This window comes from Tachypleus tridentatus, chromosome 13, assembly GCF_004210375.1.
Source record: "Tachypleus tridentatus isolate NWPU-2018 chromosome 13, ASM421037v1, whole genome shotgun sequence".
Classification (NCBI taxonomy): Eukaryota; Metazoa; Arthropoda; class Merostomata; order Xiphosura; family Limulidae; genus Tachypleus; species Tachypleus tridentatus.
Genome location: NC_134837.1, coordinates 171,429,320 through 171,448,904, shown reverse-complemented (window position 1 = coordinate 171,448,904; position 19,585 = coordinate 171,429,320). Strand labels below are relative to the sequence as shown.

Sequence of the window (19,585 nt, the reverse complement as noted above, 5' to 3'; positions counted from 1 at the left end):
AGCCAATTAACAAACTTTCATCAATATTACAGTGGTAAATATTTCCATATAAAGTTTACTTTTGAAAATTAACATATTCTTGTACGTTTATGTCTTAAGCAACACAGGTACATTTACTAATGAAGTACATCATAAATCACTTTCACTGTACTTTATTCACATTTTGAAAGTTGCACTCCTAAGGTTATATATATTAGGTCAATCATTAAAAGACGGTAAAATGAAGTAACCCTTCTTCCATTAAAATACAATTAAAGCATGACTAAGCAAGGAAAGAATGCTGCCTTGAATTTGGAATTTGAATTAACTCCATTACATAACAGTCACTTTGATTCAGGTCTTGGACTGAGCATACTCAGTGGTGAGCACATGAAATGCTTTTTACCTTGAAAGATTCAGAGATTGTGTCTCATTGCTGATAAAAAGGAACTCAATGTTCAGCTGTAAGTGATTACAGAAGTTACAACCACTAACATTATTTGATTCAAAATGCTGGATAAAGCCCTTACAGTGGCAGATGTTACCGAATAACATCATCATTCTGGTCAGTAGTTCAAAGTTAGGTATATATATCAGGATTTCTTATAGAAGCTAGATTCTTTATGATAGGTGTCTGTGACATGTGGTCAATAAATTTAAACATCATTGGTTACCACAGTTAAGTCTAGATTTAAAAATCCTCCTTTTTCTCAAAAGTCCACACAAGCTGGGTCAGTCACTTTAGAAATCAAGTGACAAGATGAATTATTTCTTCCCTACTCTTTTATCACAACAGAATCAGTGATAAATTTACTTAAGTTACCCTGCAAGTTATCACAGTTGTATCCAGTTTTAAATAATTCTTTTTTACATCAAAAGGCCACACAGTCTAGTTCAGTTAATTTAGAACCAAATGAACAAGAAAAATTATTTTTTTTATTTCTGTTGTTATAATACAAACCATGAAGCTTTCACTTTACAAATCACACTTTGCAACTAAAATGACAATCCCCCTTATTTTCAATAATTTAACTTTTCCATCTGCATGTATTTATACAATGTGACAGAAAATTCTAGAAATATCTAGCCCTCTAATAACGACAATAGCAAACATAAAGAGAAAGACTTGGAAGCTTTCAGCAATGACAACAACATTACAAAAGTCTAGTACAAATAATTAAACTACATACACAACATATGGCTTGTACAGTGTTATGTAACAAAACTCGTCATTGTTATTGGTTTTTGAAAAAATTAATCTTTAACACTCTTATTATGAAAATCAAATAATTATTAAAATTTAAATCACAAAATAAACTAAATACTAACTCTTAAACTGAACAGTCTTATTTATCCAACAACACCTAAATCCTAGGTGACCTTTAACCTGAACACTTAACCCTTTTGTTACATCAGGTGTCATTTGACGTGAATGCCCTAACTTAGATCTTGAATAAATATATGTATAAAAGCTATCTTTAATTTCATCCACTTTAAACCAACAGAAAAAATAATAATAATAATACCTTATTCAAATCTGATACAAACATGGGTCCTTCATCCTTGCTGGGTCGATGAACAAAAGCCAGATTCTGATGTTTGGCTCTAATAAAATCTGCTTTGGTTGGGCTAAAATTAAAAGCAAATGTTTTTTTTTAGAAATATTTAACTACTGTAACAACCTTCTTGACATACATTTAGATATTTTTAACATTTACTAATTTCTAATACTATGTACTTTCTCAGAACAAATATTTCAAACATTAGGGAAAAATTTAATTTATCATCATAAGCCAAACATTTTTCTTACCCAGCTCAACATACTTAATGCCAATTTTGCATGTCAAATACTGAATTTCAAACTAAACACTGAAAAAGTGTGATGACTTGTGCCTTCACAATGGACCTCAACTCACAATAGTAATGTTTAAATTTTACTTCAGAACAATCTAGTTTTCTAAATTTTTTAATATTTAAATACATCTAAATACCATTCAATTATCATATGTGCACTGCTCATCACAGTGTACTTGAAAAGAATAAAAGTTTAAAAAGGAAAATTCACTTACTGAAGAGAATCTTTGGCATTTGGTTTTCTACGTTCACTTTTGTATGGACCAGGATCTAACAAAGTGTATTCCCAAATGGAATTGGCACCACTACTGTTCAGATCATGAACCATCTAAACAGTAATAAAAAAATTAACAAAATTTAACTGATATTCTAGTAGTTTTTACTTTTAAAACCAGTAGAGACAGCCCTCATGTAGCTTTGTACAAAATTCAAAAAACAAACAAGCTTAAAACACAGAGGTTCATATGGTTAGATATGAGTATCAACATTAAAAACTGTCTTCAATGTTAGAGAGAGAAAAAAAAAAAGAGTACTTTAATCACTGAAGAACAAATCTATAATTGAAATTTGAAATTAAACATACATTATTGAGGTTTATAAGTTTGTGCCATAGGAACAATTATAAAAATCACTAAAATCATTATCTTAACTCAAACTATTGAGCTGATACAATTTTAGTATTTTTTAGACTTAAAAATTATTTTTCAGAATTTTGAAAGTCTCATAAGTTAGGAATACTTTAAAAGTTGGAAATAAAAAAAAAATTAATATCTTCCGAAAATTAGTTAAATACCAAATTGATGTAAAATTTATTTGTGATAGAAATTCATCAAACCAAGCTACAGAAAAAAAATATCCTTTAGGCTTATCATATCAAAGACAAAATGTAACACCCCAAATTATGCTTCAGTTGTCAGTTAATACACAATATTTACTTTAGAATGTTATCACCTTAATACATCTAATAATCTCTGGATATTTTCATTTTTCTGCTTTTTAATACAAATTTAACATTAAATGTAAAAAAGGGCTAAAGATATATATACTATAAATACCTTGTAAAAGTGTTGTCATTTATGCACACAAAATGTGCTAATGAGATAAAAGTTTTCTTCTTTTGTTCTTTCACAGATTATTAAAATGAGTTCAGTTTCTAAGTGTATACTACTTTGTCATATTTTTTGCAATAACTGTTTTTAATGTGAAATAACTTATTTTGATGGCAGTACTTCTTAAATCAAGAAGGCAATGTTACAATGCACTTAAAGTATTATAGCTGTAATTATGCAGAATGTTTTTATAACCTATCACAGCTGAGGAAAAGTGTCACACATTTGTATGTGCTATTTATAAAATAACCTAACAAAGGAAAAGAAAATCTGTTTAACAGTAGTCCTATTACAAAAATAAACATTTAATAATCCAACAAAAATATATAAATGCACTGTAAAATATTACCGATGATAGTGGCATACCTTATGCTATCTTAGTCATTGATATTTTGTTTTATACATGAGCTATTTACAGTTAGAATAAACAGTATTCGAAACTGAACATTTCTTCCACCATGTCCTTAATTATGTAAGTGCTATTTGTTTTAAATAAGCAGTATTACTGTGCAAAAATTCTAAGTATTTAAATTATTCTGCTTCATGTTTTGCAAGGCAAGTTCAATATTATTCATAACTTAGTATCAATACTTATATGGGTTTATAATTAGTTTTCAAGAAACAACTATTTTCTTATGCAACACTTAAAAGATATACATACATTTGATGGTCTAGTATATCAAAGGACTGATAGAACATTATTTTCTCTAATGCTCGGTTATCCTACTGGGATAATTTATACTACAACATTCTTTGGTACACTCTGTATTTTAACAGCCCCCCCCCCCTCACAAACCAGTGGGGAACATTTTTGTTGAAGAAAAGAAAAACTTACCCAAACTGTTTTTTTCATAATTTGTATAGAAATTTTTTGTTCATTTTTATTGGCTAAAAAAAAGGCATTTTTTAGACTCTTTTGGCTTTGGGACAACAAAAAGTGATTTGAAGTAGTAAGGTGACTGAAATCTATCAGCACATCATGAGCTTAATGACTAGGTATAAAAAGCATGAAAGTCTCCAACTGACAAGCACAAGTATTCAGGAACTGTTTAGAACCACTTTGATAGATACTGCGTAACAAATCAGATACAATATTATGTTTGTAGTTGCTTTCAGACTGCTCCTGTCAGCTTGTTCTACTGTTGACTATCGTGATGCTTTGACTTCCCCTACCAAATTGCAAGTAAAATCATTTGTATCTCAGTTGAAAGATAAACATAAAAACATGATAGTAAAAGCATAAAAAGTTGACATTTGCACAATTAATGATGCTGGGAATGTGGCCTTATTGATATATGTACACTGAATTTACTACCAATGGGTAGATCTTAATACTAGCTAGTAGGGAGACTTAAGGATGTTGTATTTCACTCAAACATTTATCAATTAACAAATGAAAACTTGTGTCAAAGTTGCTTCAAAAAGACACTTCCAAAACCACTCTCTATGGGAGTTTCTAAATTGAACTTGCTTTTAATATTCAATAAACTGTAATGTAAAGACACTCCATAAGCTCCAGGAGAACATGTTATTATGAGCTTATTGTACAATTCATACATAAAATAAAAAATAAACACATACACCAACATACACTGATAGTATTTTAAGGAACTGATGCAGTATTATTCTCCCACATGCTCAATTACCTTATTGAAGTTTTTAAGTTTTCCACACAGGATTGTAACTCAAAAAAAGTGGTCATCTTAAGTTATAACAAACATGATTTTTTAATGACAGTTCTTCAGGGTCAGAACCGTAAATTCTAGTGATGTGAATGAGTATCAAACCAAGTTCTATTTCATAGTAAGTCATGAGAATCTATGTGGTTTAATTCAACAAAATGTCAAAACTAAAACTGTTACTTCAACAGTGTTTCATTAGCTTTAGGTAGGATAAAAGTAGAAAATACATGTTAAATTTCAAGTAAATGAAGATAAGTTATCTAGGTACAATATGATTTATAATTATATTGCATTACTACTCTTAAAAGTCCTTGATTACTTATCATAAAAGTAATAACAATGCATTTCATGTTTTTTAAAGTCATCAGTTTGGTATAGGAATTATACTATAATCACTTGAAAGAAGAAAATTTAATGAGGGTTAGACAAATTATGCAACTATCTTTAATTATTTATGTAAATTTAATTTCTTTATTAGTGCTAAATGATCAAAACCAAAAACCTAGAAAATTTCTTGTTCAAACTACAAGAAAAGCTACACTTTTTCCTAATTGGGGCTTTTATAGTTTTTACTTAACTATAGGAACTGTGTCAAGTACCTCAAAAACTTTGAGAACTTCCTGTATATTACAGTATAATAATAGTCAGTTTCCATTAACATACAATTATGAAACTACCATATAAAATCCACACTTATACTGTAATATAAAAAAAATTAATTCAAATTAATGCTTGAATTAAACTTTTGAAAGTAAAAAAAAAAGTAAAATAAATTGTACTGTACAGAAATTGTATGGACTCACAAAATACTCACAGTTAGCCAATAAGTTTCTAATGCATACAAGCTGGTCGATAAAGAATAGTTTTAAATTAAAGATTAAAACATTATTCACTGAAATGAGTTTCAAAAAACAGGAAGCATAATTTTTCTCTTTATAGCTACAGATAAAACTATGAAAACTCAAGAACATACTTTTCTTGTAACTTCTCTTCCTAACACTTTACATTTTAATTTAATAAAAGAGAGATTCAACTTACTCAGTAAACAAAATATACTTACAGACAGCTGAGAAGGACACCAAGCCCCCTTTTTCAATGATTTAACTTGAGAAATGTGTCTTCCCAGACTGCGGTGAACACTGCAACATTCATCACATACAAGAATTCCACGGTTCAGCAAAGCCCAAGTAGGATCTAAAATTTATATAAGATAATGACATATACTATAGGTAGAAGTTTGGACCTAGAATTCACATACCTACAAGTATAACATCTACTTATAGAGTTAAAAAAGAAAACTGTCTGGGTTAAAGTTAATGTAATCTTCTTCAAAAAAGAGAAGAAAAAACAATAGGAGAAAAACTTTCAGATTATGAAAAGACAAGTAATAAATGTGATAACCATGATGGAAAAAAATTAGGATGAGCACCATGGTTAATCTCAATGTTAAACATGCAGCAATAAAACACACGACTGGATATGAAGGTAGTCTATTTGAAAAATGGTCTAAGTAATTACCAACTATTTAAAAAAGGTGGAATTGAAAAGATGGGAGATGAAATCCTCCTCCTCTATTGTCCAAGTCTTAGGATGAATGGGACTCCAGCAGAAATCAGAAATAGGTGGATATCATAGAACATCAAGATTAACTTGACATTAATAATACAGGTTTCTAAAGACAACATAAAGATGGAGTGAAAGTGTAAGCCAAGCTTAGAAAATTTCTGAACATGTGTTTGAATATTTACACCTATATTATAAATTTGGGCACTAAAACCAACTGGAAAAAATGAAACCCTTCATAACTGGTGAAAACTTTAAATGCAATAATAAAACAACCACCACCAAACATTCTGAACAAAGAGCAACTAGGGTAATGAAGTTGTATTTGAATTGTTTTTTGTTTTGTTTTTTAGGTGGTAGTTGATGTTTCTCTCAAGTTGAGAATCATACTTTTCTTTTGAAAACTAAGGGCCTTATGACTTACAAGAATGAAAATAATAGTTAACAAAAAGGTGCGGGAATGAAGTGTAGTGTAATCCCTCAGAAGTTGAGGACAAAATATGTATATTATATTATATTGATCCTCCAGCAGCCCCAACTTCAAAATTATTCCTGAGTTTATATTAATTATACACAACATAAAATGATATAATGAATGCTATAAAAAAATAACTTGGGAATTAAGACCAATAAAACAACATTTACTATCCGTACAAAAATACATTTACTTGAATCATACTGAACGAATACATGTGCACTGTGTTTCGACTACAAACAAATTATTATGTAAATTAACCACTTATTAAAACATTGAAACTTTACACGTTTTAACTACATTTCTCAAATGTGGTGTACTTATTATACTTAGAATGTTAAACACTGAAACTTTCCATGACATGAAAAAATCTTCATTGTAAGAAGATACTTTAAATGAGTAAAACAAATAATTGTGATGGGCTTGTTCAAAACTGAAAGTTACAATACAATGGCAGGCAACAACCATAAAAAATTCTGTGTGAAAAATAAATAATAAAATTAATTTCAACCACTTTTTTTTTGTTTTTTATGTTTTTGTTGTTTCTCTGAAGTCAAGAATGATCTTTGTTTTTAAAACTAAATGTTAAATTATCCAGTGAATATTACATGGTGCAGTACAGTAAATACACAGTTATACAATTACTATAAAGGAAAGCAAAATAATAACAACAGCTTGACAATGCAAGCTAATAAAAATAAATAGTCTGTTGATACAGCTAATAACCATATACACAGAGGACCATGCTCATTTACAAGCACACATGAATAATTTTTAACTTATGGTGAACGTTTATCAAGTGTGACATTCCTGTGACAATTATTACAAATATTGAATATGATGATAATATTGATTTATAGATAACATGTTTATTTCAAGTTAGTATAATACACATTTAAAAAATTATAATATAATATAGGGATGTTAGAATGTTATGCTTGTTCATTTTGTTACTTTTCCTATAGACAACAAGGAACCATTTGGTCTTTCAAGGATGTGACAGAACATCCATACATGTAAAATGTAAAAATTTAAGCTTATCTTTCCACTTTCAGGAAATTATCGATTCCCCTCCTGTGAAACTCGTAAAATGTTGGCCTCAATTGCTACCATCAGCAACTCATTTCATAAACCAATTATCCTGTTAGAAAAATAACACTATCTTATCCAGAGCTAGCCTGTCTTTTCCAAATCTAAAATTTGTGTCCTCTCATACTATTATCCTTAGAATACAGCATAAAGAAATCAGATTACTTTTCAATCCCCCAAATAATCTTGTAAACTATAATAAAATCACCTCTTACCTTATGACTTCTTAACCAGTTATTGTAAAATAACCTTTCCTTTTATGGAATTATCTTAACACATATCCTCTGAATTTTTTCTAGTAAGTCAGTATGCAAATGAAGCCTAACTAGTGATCTATATGTCAGAAAAAAGAATATTATGGAGAATCATACTTCGATAAAATAATGAATATATTCTTACCTTCCTCACGAACTTATAAACTTACTCATGGCTATTCACATTTTCACTCTCTCTCACTCTCTCTCTCTCTCTCTCTCTATATATATATATATATACACACACACACATATCAATGTCACTTTCATATCATAATGTTTGATTTCCACTTAATACATTCTATATCTTCATCATTACATCTCAAACTATCTGGTTAGGTTTGTTTGTTTTTTAAATCTCACGTAAAGCTACTCAAGGGTTATTTGTAGTTGCCATCCCTAATTTAGCAGTGTAAGACTAGAAGAAAGGCAGCTAGTCATCACCACCCACCTCCAACTCTTGGACTATTCTTTTACCAACGAATAGTGGCAATGACCCCAATATTATAACACCCCAACAGCCAAAAGGGGTAAGCATGTTTGGTGAGACAGTGATTCGAATCCCAGACCCTCAGATTATGAGTCAAGCACCTTAACTACCTGGCCATGTCTGGCTAGCTCATAAGTGCAAAAAATAACTTGATAACAATAATTATACAGTTAAGTAAATAAACAACTAGTAGGAGCAAAATACATAGATATAAGTGAATTATGATTCTGAAGAATCAATACCATGGTCCTCTCCATGAGTTGATAGGATAGTAAGTCTTTGCACACACAAGCAAAGTCCTGAGACATAATAATCTATAGTTGAAAAGGATTTACCTCAGAATAAAACAAAAATAGTTTCCAAAATTTGACATATTAACTATACCATTAACAAACCCCAGAAAAAATTCAAGACAGTTAATATAAACCTTAATTTAAATAAAGTAATAAATAAAGATATATAGCAGATATCCAGTCATTATTGTTTTAGAACAATAGATAAGAATAAAACTCTGATGATGCATCCAGAACCACCCCAACGGTCTCTTTGCTTTAAAGCTTTGAGACCTCCAAAGTTTTGAACAGAACTTGAAAGACAAGGTTTACATGCAACATTTTTAAAGTTTACAACTCAGTAAAATTCTAGTTAAAATTTTGACTTGCTACTCTTTTGGTGGTTAAAACTGAAAACACTAGTCACTGTTTAATAGCAAAGAATAACAAACCAGTTTTTTTGTTTATAAGGTACTTAATTTTACAAATGTATCATTATGTACCTAGTTTTGTTTTAAGAAGCATGCCTACAAAATGCATAGTTATTGTTATCTTGCAACTGCAATACTTAAAAGCTTCTATTTTGCATTATTACACTTTTATTTTGATAAAATATCCAGATTTAAATTAGTTATTTAGGTAAAGAAAGTCAAGATACACATTTTTATGTTAATTTTCATGATGGCAATTTAACTTCAATAGTACATATACACAAAATAGTAAATCAACTCTATGTGGTAAGCATAACACTAAACAGTAACATTATGGTAAATATGTCAGCATATTTAATAGGTAAACACTTTGGAGTTATTCATATCCCATCATCAGCAAGTCTACAAGAAGAAACAATAGGAAAAGTCTTCAGTATAGCACGTTAACATTAAAATATCAAGAAATTGTGTAATTAAATCAAAATATTCACCTAACAAAATATTCAAATAAAGCAAGGATAAAAATTTTGTGTTTCTGTTAAGGCATGGATTCTTTATTACAATATCTAAACTTTCTTTTATTAAAACTTCCTAATCTTAAAGTAATATATAAGAATTTCAAGGTGTTTTAAAGAAACAAGGTGTGTTAAAATTTTCGTGTGAGAATATACAGGACACTTAGGCAGGGTTGTAAGTTTAAGATCAGTTTTGTTATAAAAATCTCTCGTGTATGTATTTGTAAGTGGCAGGAGGTTGTGCCAATATAGGTGGCTTTATGCTGCCATATTTATATTAATATATCAGAGTTTTGAATGTGATACTGAAGGTAGAACATGAAATTTAACCTGAAGAATAAAAATACTAGAGTAGTTTATTGAGTTTAATCAAATCATAAAAAGTAATCAATAGAAAGTATTAGAGAAAATTTAGGGGAAAATTGGGTATTAGTCAGGGAAATATTTTTCTTTGTAACAAAAATTAAGTTAAATTTTCAAGTAAAAATCAAGGACACATTTTTAAGGTGTTCTGGAGGAAAGCAATTTCATTAAAGATAAAAAATTATCCTCTGAATCACTTTTTCAAAATTTCTCACTACTCTCTGAAGGATCTCTTTACACTTCTTAAGCAGCTCTTTCAGTTCACAATTTCAACATCATTTACACTTACATACATTATAAAAAGTGAATGTTCCACGATATCAGCAGTTAAACATGTTCTATAATACACTGCAATTTATCACCTAGCAAGCAAGCAAATTTTAATTCTAGTCTTTCTTCTCTTCCTACTCAAATAACATTATTTATACACCAAATCCCGACTTAAATAAACCTCTTGATCATTTCATTCCTCACTTCACATTGCCAATGGTTAGTTCGTTGGTCGATTTGGTGTTTCATGACACAAAGCAACTAGGCTATCTGTGCCAAATATCCAGTAAAAAATTAAAATTAAAGTAAATTTAATAAAATTCATAAAAGGAAATTAAGGTAAAACAAAACAAAGTTTAAAAAAAACATAAATAGCATAAAACCAATGTTTACATCTAGCCTACAGCAGTAAGAAAAAAACAACAGTAATACAAGTTGTAAAGGACTTTCTGTAGCATAATTGTAATTATCATAACTTGCCAGGAAAACTACAGGTAACTTCAAAAACCATTGTCAGTCACCTGAAGTTGGTCTTTCCAGTCCTGGTTCTCAGTTATTTGATGTTATGGCCATTTTTAAAAAGTAATAAAAGTTTTAAAATACTTGTAGTAAAATTTTAATAATAACTCGCCAGTAGGACTATTGGGTAGTTCAAAAAGCAGTGTCAGTCACCTAAAGTTGGCCTTTCCAGTACTGGTTTCGAGTATTTTGATGTTGTGGCCATTTTCTAATTTCAAATTGAACAAGATGGACTGTAATTTTTAAAAGGGAATCACATTAAAAAAAAGCCTAATGTATAAATTAAAAACTTAAATGGCATTAAAAAGATTAATGGCTTTTAAAAAACTAAAAACATTTCCAAGGTGGACAGTGTTACCATCACCAACATCACTCTCTAACATTATGGACAAACCTTCAGACATAACATGTTTAAAATGGTACCATTGTTGAGACTTATAATGACAGCAAGAAAGTAGAATGTGGCTCATGGTGTCCTGAGTGTTACACAGACTACACATTGGTGCATCAGTTCAGATAAAAGAAAATGATAAGTTAAAAAACTGTGACCAATGTGTCATCCAGTCAGAACAACTTCCTCTTTCAAATCCTTATGGAAGCAAGACAGCCAAAGTCCAGCATGTGGTTTTATTTGGAAAAGCTTGTTTTCACATTGATCACTCCAAGTTGACTGCCAGCTGGCACAGAGCTGAGCCTTGAATACAGGACCATAATCCATGTAAAGAATAGGCACAGTGATGTTAGTACCAGAGCAGATAGATTTAGCTGTGGTGCAGGCAAGCTCGTTCCTGCGAATACCAACGTAGCCCAGTGTCCAGAAAAAACTGGATAGAAGTAGATGTTAAAGAGAAATGGGCCAGTCAGTTTTAAATATTGGCAAGAACAGGGTGTTAACCAACATGAAGCAATTCTAGGTCCAGAAGAAGACTGAGTCAGAATAAATAGTGCAGTTTGAGTACTGCTTAACTTCTATGTGATCAGGACAAAAGAAATGGTATACAGTTCAGCAGTGAACACAGAAGTTGTAGAGAGAATTCTGCACAGAACCACCGAACCACAACAAACCATGTCAGAGCCCACAGAGTCATCTGATTTCGAACCATCTATACAAATAGGAATGGAAGGATGGTTAAAAAGATGTTCAGCAAATAGCAGACAGTATTTCCAATCAGGAGGGTCTACTCTTCTCAGATGACTTAAAGATAGGTCACACTTGGGGACTGTTAGAAGCCATGGTGGGATGGGCTGACCAGTGGATACAGCAATGTTATCCAAAGACAGACCCAATTCATCCAACTGCACCTGGAGCAATGGCAGATTGTCTGTTCTGAAAAAGCATGGCCCACTAAGAAAGGAAAACACAACCCCAGGTAAAATGCTTTGTTAAGGAACGAAGTTTTGAAGCATATAGTAAGGACAGTTGCAAATGACAAAGATACAAAAAAAGTTCATGAGGCTCCATGTATAAGCTCTGAACTGGGAAAGTGTGGAAAGCCCCAGTGCAGAGCTGAAGTCCTTGAGGATGAATGGGGTCTAGCATCTTTAGGCCAAGATTCTAGCAAAGCCATAGCCCAGTGATCCATAGTCAAGTTTTGATTAAATAAGAGCACAATATATCTTTAACATAGAACATTGATCTGCTCCCCAAGTGGTGGAAGGGAGAACATGGAGAATGTTCAGTGCTCTTGCATGTTTGACCCATAGTGGCTTGATGTGTGGTATAAAGGTCAGCTTACGGTCAAAGATAAGCCCCAAGAACTTTGTCTCAGGGACCACAGGCAGCACAACTTCACCGATTCAGAGTTCAGGATCAGGGTGAATACTCCATTGACAGCAAAAGTGCATACAAATGGTTTTAGAGAGAGAGAAGTTAAAGCTGTTTGCTGTGGTTTATTTCAGTAAATGATTGAGGGCAGTGTGTAGCTGCCACTCAATATACCTCATGTTCGATGACTGACTTGAGATGTGAAAGTCGACATAGAACCCTTTTGCAACATTGAGAGGGAGTTGTTCAGTGATGGCATTAATCTTTATACTGAAAAGTGTGACACTCAAAACACAGCCCTGAGGGGCTCCAAGTTCCTGTAGAAAAGAATGAAAAAGTGTTGAACCCACATGATCTCAGAATCTCCTGTCCATTAAAAATTTTTAATAAAAATAGAAAAATGGCCACATAACCCATATATATGGAGGTCTCTGAAACTGTCAAAGAATAATGATACAAAATGTTGTCACTTGAGAAAAGCTTCTCTGATTGACATTTCAAGTTGAATCAGGTGGTCCGTGGTGGAGCACTGTCCTTGGAACCCACACTGGGTTGGAGGAAGAAGGCTGTTTGATTCAAGGAACCAAAAAAGACAAGCATTAACCATCCTCTCTAAGGTCTTACAGAGGCAGCTCATCAAAGCAATTGGATGGTAGTTTGAAGGAATCTTGGGATCCTTCCCAGGCTTGAAGAAAGGTAGGACAATGGCCTGGCACCAGGCATTAGGAAAAATATTCTCCTGCCAGATTTGGTTAAAAACAATCAGAAGAATAGCAAGAGAAGCAAGAGATAGATGGTGCAGCATTTTATAATTTACATCATCAGGTCCAACTGACGTCCGGTCAGACCGATGAAGAGCTAGTTTGAGTTCCACCAGTGTAAAGAAAAGAGGTGATTGCTCTGCCCATGTCTTGATGGCCAAAAAGTACAAAGAAAAAGCAGAGGTGCTAGTTACCCGGCAAAAGCTTTCACCTAGTGTATCAGCAATGCTCCAGGTATCAGCTAATTTCTGCCAATCAGAGAGCAAGATAGAGAGGGGGACAAAATTATATTGCCCAATGACCTTTCAAATCTTGTCCCATATGATTTTCGAACTGGTGGTAGAAGATATGCACCTGCTTGCTGGAAAAGATGTGGTTTGAGAGTGTGGGATATCTACCAAAAGTATCCCAGATCTGTGGCAGGCAGGATTCCACCACGGATGAGGATATTGTGGAAAACTTATTGAGGTTTTAAAAATGCAATGAACAGCTGCTTATACAATACAGTAAGTTACTGCTGCCACACAGTCGTCTATTGATGGCGTTTAGCATATGACTGAGGTGAAGTGGTGGAGAGTAACTTTTAAGCCTCAGGATGATAAGTAATGTTATGAATAGTTTTCAAATGCTACACCTTTTTTTCTTCCAACCATTTAGGGCCAGAATGAAAGTAGGAAGAGTGAGAGCCATTGCAATTGATGCAATGAGGATCCGTTTCACACTCATAGGCATCATGGTCCTTGCCACCGCAATGAGCACACGTCAAAGAACCACGATGATGTCTTTGAGTGACCGAACCACTGACATTGGAAACATCAGAAAGGGTATGGAATGTAGGGCTGTACCCTGCAATAAAGATAACCTGCCTTGATGGTGGCAGGTGAACATAATATAAATGTCAAAATGAGGATACTGGTCAGAATCGTAATTCCATCTTTGCAAATGAAGATATGCCTCACTGCAGAAACTCCTTGAATGAAGAAACCAGCGAGAATCCCCAACTTGGGAATGTTCTTCAGATCCCTCTCAACAATAACTCATGATGAATTAAAAGTAGCATGAGATATTACCTCAATAGATATATCCCCAATCGCCTTTGAATGCAAGAGGAGTTCACTGTGTTGAGATGTGAATGTTTCCACCAATATGTCACCAGATCAAAGCTTTTTTACTGATTTTGGAGAGCCAGCAAGTCCCTCTGGTTCCTTCTGAATGAAAAGGGAAACATTTGCCCTAAAGGTTTGTCTGAAAGTGAATGTGGGGTAAAACATTAAGGTACAACAGATGTTACACGTGTTGAAGATTGCTGCTTAAAATCTTCAGGACGTGGTCGTTCACCTATGAACTGTTTTTTCACTATTTTATTTAAGTTTTTATTTGGAGGATCCATAATAAAAAAGGAATATTTCAATGCCCACTGACCCCACCCACCATGGAGCCCTATGAGGGGATGTACTACAATGTCAAACAAGCACACTGCAGCAATGCCAGGGTTTCATGAGCACTAAACCCAAACATAAGCATCAGATACAATGTCCACAACACCTGTTGAGAATATCTGACACTGTCACTTGGTTGATGTCAGCACAAGTAGACCAGCCAACTGACCCAAGGCGGGTCACTCCAAGGCTGCCTGCCTACAGAAATTCAAGGCCAAAGTGGGGTGTTAGGGTTGGACCACTCAATCACCAGGGTCCTCTCTGCCCCTTCACAGGTTGCCACACACAGCAAACACATGGGTGGATGTTTAGATCCCAGAGGAGGTAAACTGAAAGAAAAGAACTTTCCCTTGGAGGTCCCCCTCACCCCGTGTAGGAATCCACACCAAGGGGTTGCAATGGTTCAAATATATCAGAAGCTGGTACCTGAACTTTAAAAGAACCTCTCTCTAAACTTAACTTTTCTACTGTTATGAACCCTTGTAATTCCAGCAATCACATTTTCATTATGTACTGCTTCTTTAATTTCTGCTCACAACCTACTATTTTCACTCACTGATAGCATAACTTTCCCCCAAAGATACCTCCAATTTTTCTTAAGTAAGCAAGCTCTGAAAATGAAGTGTATTCCCCTAATGTATCTTTTTTACATTTAAGTCCACAACAGAACAATGTTTTTTATGGTTTTAACAATAAAAGTAGATAAGGTGAATCTGAAAAGACAAGGAGTATTGTAGTACCATATTCATTTCTTTGACCATTCTAAATTTTTTTTTCATTTTGACATTTTATTATTAACTTTATAACAAAAAAAAGAGAGAGAACCATAACTGACGAACATGTTTATTTTCAAGAATGATGTTGAATGGACTAATTACATCCCAGTAAAAAAATGTACAGATATAAAAAGAACACTTATATCCAAGGTAAAGTCACTAACAAGTAAACAATGGCTGTAAGCATTACATACTAACAAGCTCAGCTGTCAATAAAGCACTCAAAAGATTTGAATACTAACACTTGTCCAATCATAGTTCAATAGATATAGCAAAATAAATCAACTTGCTTACTGTTTGGGTTAAATAACTTAGTCCCTATCAACAAATGCAAAATATAGTAATTTTCCAAAACAATTTCTCTCCCCAAAGTGGCCCACAGTATCATATATTTAACATTTTATACAAACCTAAGTTTACCCTTTAGCCCTTAAAATTGATTAAAATTTAAAGCTGGACAATTTCACTAAAATCTGTGTTACAATACATAAATGTCAGCAAAATTTATGAACAGTAACAATAACATGAAATTGATTAGATGTGAAAAATGGGAATGGAATACTGTATAAAATACAGAAGATATTTGTTTTATAACTAAGTGTCACACTTTCTATAAACAGGAATAAAAACAAAATATTTCATCAATCTTTCTCACTGAACTGACCGACAGCCTGAAACCTTTAACCAGACCATGCCACAAAGTATCTGAGATAACTGGAACCAAACACATCATTGCTGCTTTAAAATTTCCAATTCTTCCCACAGACACAGAATGGTAAAGGAACATTATATTAGCAGACCTTTACTAATTGTATAGCTGCAATCAAAAATATTTGTTTTCTAACTGTTAATGGCTTCATTCATTGTGTATTACTACATTAAAAACAAACAAAAAACTATCTTTTACACAGTAGTGTCATTGAATTATAAATTATGTTGTAGCACACTAATATTTTCTGTTTTTGAAAGTTACCACGTTTTCCATATATTTTAATAGTTTAAACCAGCTGAATAAACACTCATATCTTGTTTACACAGACACAGTATAATGAATTTGGATCTGAAAGAAGTGAATGAAAAACCATCAATAAAAACTGGAATAAGAACACGTCTACATTTTGGGTAATTCTTTCATTAAAAATTCCATACAAATAGGTGGTGTTATACTATAATAAGTTTCTGTTTTAACTTTTTAAATTTTCACTATTATCAATGAGACATTTATCTACATTTATTCCGATTATATCACATTCTCATGGATAAATTTAAAACTTCATTCTCAATCATTAAACGTTTGTCTGAATTACGTTAAATTTAACAAATTACAAAAGTATAACTTATTACACAGTTATGACACATAAATTATTATAAATACAATTGTTTTATATTTATAAAATGTTATGATGTAAACTACAAACCTGGAGCAGTGCAATCAGCACAAACCTCTGTGATACTTCTGAGTTTTCCCCTTGAAATCATCATTTCATAACCTATTATGATTTATATTTTGTTAATTAACTATTCTGAAAAAATACTTCACAGAACTGTAGCACATGATCCATCCGAGTCGACATGAAATTAATCAAATAACAAATAACAGCAAAAACACACAAAAATCTTCTTACACTTCACATTCAACTTCATAATCTCCGTAAATCAGAACTAATAGAACATAAGACTCTATGGCTAACCAAACAAACAAATATATCTCTCTTAAAATAAGAGCTTCAAAAATTGGAATTTAAAAAATATGTAAAAAAGAAAAATATTGTGTAATTTTATAACAATAGACTATTATAAAAACTGCTTTCTCTTATAAATAAAATTCCTAAAAATGGTTTTTAAGTTTAATCTTGATATTTAAGTATGATAGTATACAAGAGCTGGTGTAACGACGCATATCTAGTTATTGATGCTGCAATACCATACCTATCGAGATACAAAATATTTATCGACGGTTTGTAACAAAAGCTGACAGTTTTGACAGTAACATTTCAATAAAAAAGATGTACAATATTAGGAGATTTAAGTTATTTGATGTAAGCAAGTATAGTTTCTTGCTACAATTTAAAACTATTCTAGAAAGAAGAAAATATAACGCCCCCACCGCTGGGAGGGCGAGCATGTTTGGAATGACGGGCATTCAAACCCGAGACCCTCAGATGATGTTTCACGTTTGTAAAATAATTTTAATGCTTGTTTAAAGCTCGACTTCCGAACATGCTAAATACAATCGAGATCATATACTAATTTAGCCCTTTATGTTATCTTTCGTAGCGTGAATCAGTCAATATGGCTTTGATGTAAGAAAAACACAAATAGTTCAGCTGTTAAACCTAAAACACATATATTTGTGGATTATCGTGGTCCAGTATTCTGGCTGGTCAACCACAGAGAGCAGTTTTATAGTTTTCAGCTATATTTAGCCACAGAAGAATCGGAACTTAACGTTCAATCACATTTTTATATATTAGTAATCACAGTGTCAATCATGTGCACCTTTTATTTTAAATTATTAGCCAAAAATATTAGTTTATTTTTAAAGAAAACCTTATTTTAATTTTCTTCCATAATATTCTGATTTACCTTAAATAAATAAATATATATATATATATATATGTGTGTGTAAGAATATACCTCAAATGTCTCTCGCTTAGACAGCGGTAAGCCTCCGGATTTATCATGCTAAAATATGGGGTTTAATTCCCCTCGGTGAACATAGTAAGTGACCCGATATGGCTTTGCTTTAAGAACAACACAAATTCTTTGACTATCACCTGAAACACGAATTTCTGTGGATAATTGTGATCCAACTTTCTGACTGGTCAAATACAGAGAGAAGTTTTGTATTTTTCGACTAGATTTAATACTGTTATAGAAGAATCTAGAATTAACGAATACAGGAGCAGCCTTTTAACCACTGAAACAGCATTGTTTTGTTTTTTTTTACCTCCATGCAAGTTTCCCTACTACTGTTCAATTGTATTCAGTCTTAACTTTGTCAGTTTGGAGATTCACCTTATCACAACAGACGAACTGTTCTAGCATAACCTTGTCTTCCTCTGACTCACAATATGCAATCAAATAAGTTTCTAACATCTTTTTTCATCTATTAAATTAATATAGATACAGTGCCACAGTATCTTCTGACTCGTACATTCATCTACTTGTGAGTAACAGGTTCAGCCAATCCACTTAAGTCATCTAATTCTCAAAGTGAAAGAAAATATTAAAATAAAAATTATGGTTTTGAAACAATGGGCAGTTTCTCTAAACTACCCGAATAAAAAAAGACTGAAAACAATAAATAACCATCCTAGCATTTAGAATTTTAAAAAATACTTATAAATTGGTGGAACGAAAAACAAAGGCTTAAACAGCATAGCATATCACAGTATATTGGCTCACTTAAAGCATAGGGCTCAACTGTTACACAAGACTTCAGCCTATCACACTTTCAGTGAAATTCCATGTACCATATGAGTGTTAAAACTCACAACTTAATGAAATGAACTGACAAAAAAGACATTGTGTCAAGTCCTACCTGTGCCAAGTTGTTGCCATACTTCAAATGCATAACATAGTCAAACCCAATCTTTGAACTAAACTGGTATTTTTTCACTGTTTTGTCTCAGCATTTATTGATGTATGAGAACTTCACCTAACTGCTGTAAATAAAATTTACATATCAAGCAATGTGGTTGTCAGCTATTCTGCATGTTCCAGTGAATACTGGTAGAATACCAGTTCTGAATGTGGAATTATATATCATGTTCACATGAATCTGTATCTCACGTTCAATAACACTATGTAACATAAATTTTGTTCCTAAATAGTATGTGTTATTTTTCAACTGATTGCTTACATTGTAAAAGTACAAAAATGGCCATTATGTCCTTCAAACTTTGCTTTACAGACCTGGATAATAAAATATAGAAATTAACCTATTTTCTAATTAAAAACGAACAAATTTGCACAT

At 32.2% G+C, this 19,585-nt stretch overlaps 1 protein-coding gene across 8 annotated transcripts in view; it reads right to left on the bottom strand.

Moving 5' to 3' along the window:
- Positions 1–17,275, bottom strand: part of LOC143238063 (ARF GTPase-activating protein GIT2-like) — a 72,023-nt gene extending 54,748 nt beyond the window's left edge. For 7 of the 8 annotated variants that reach the window (XR_013020393.1, XR_013020394.1, XM_076477984.1 and 4 more), the window contains exons 1-4: positions 17,025–17,270; positions 5,685–5,818; positions 2,049–2,161; positions 1,506–1,608 (exon numbers count right to left, since the gene is read on the bottom strand). Coding sequence is in view for 6 of the 8 variants with exons in the window: in XM_076477984.1 (XP_076334099.1) it covers positions 1,506–1,608; positions 2,049–2,161; positions 5,685–5,818; positions 17,025–17,088 (414 nt within the window). In the remaining 2 variants the exon portion in view is untranslated. Of the gene's footprint in view, positions 1–1,505; positions 1,609–2,048; positions 2,162–5,684; positions 5,819–17,024 lie in introns of all 8 variants that reach the window. The other variant, XM_076477989.1, reaches the window with a different exon arrangement.
- Positions 17,276–19,585: the final 2,310 nt, after the last annotated feature.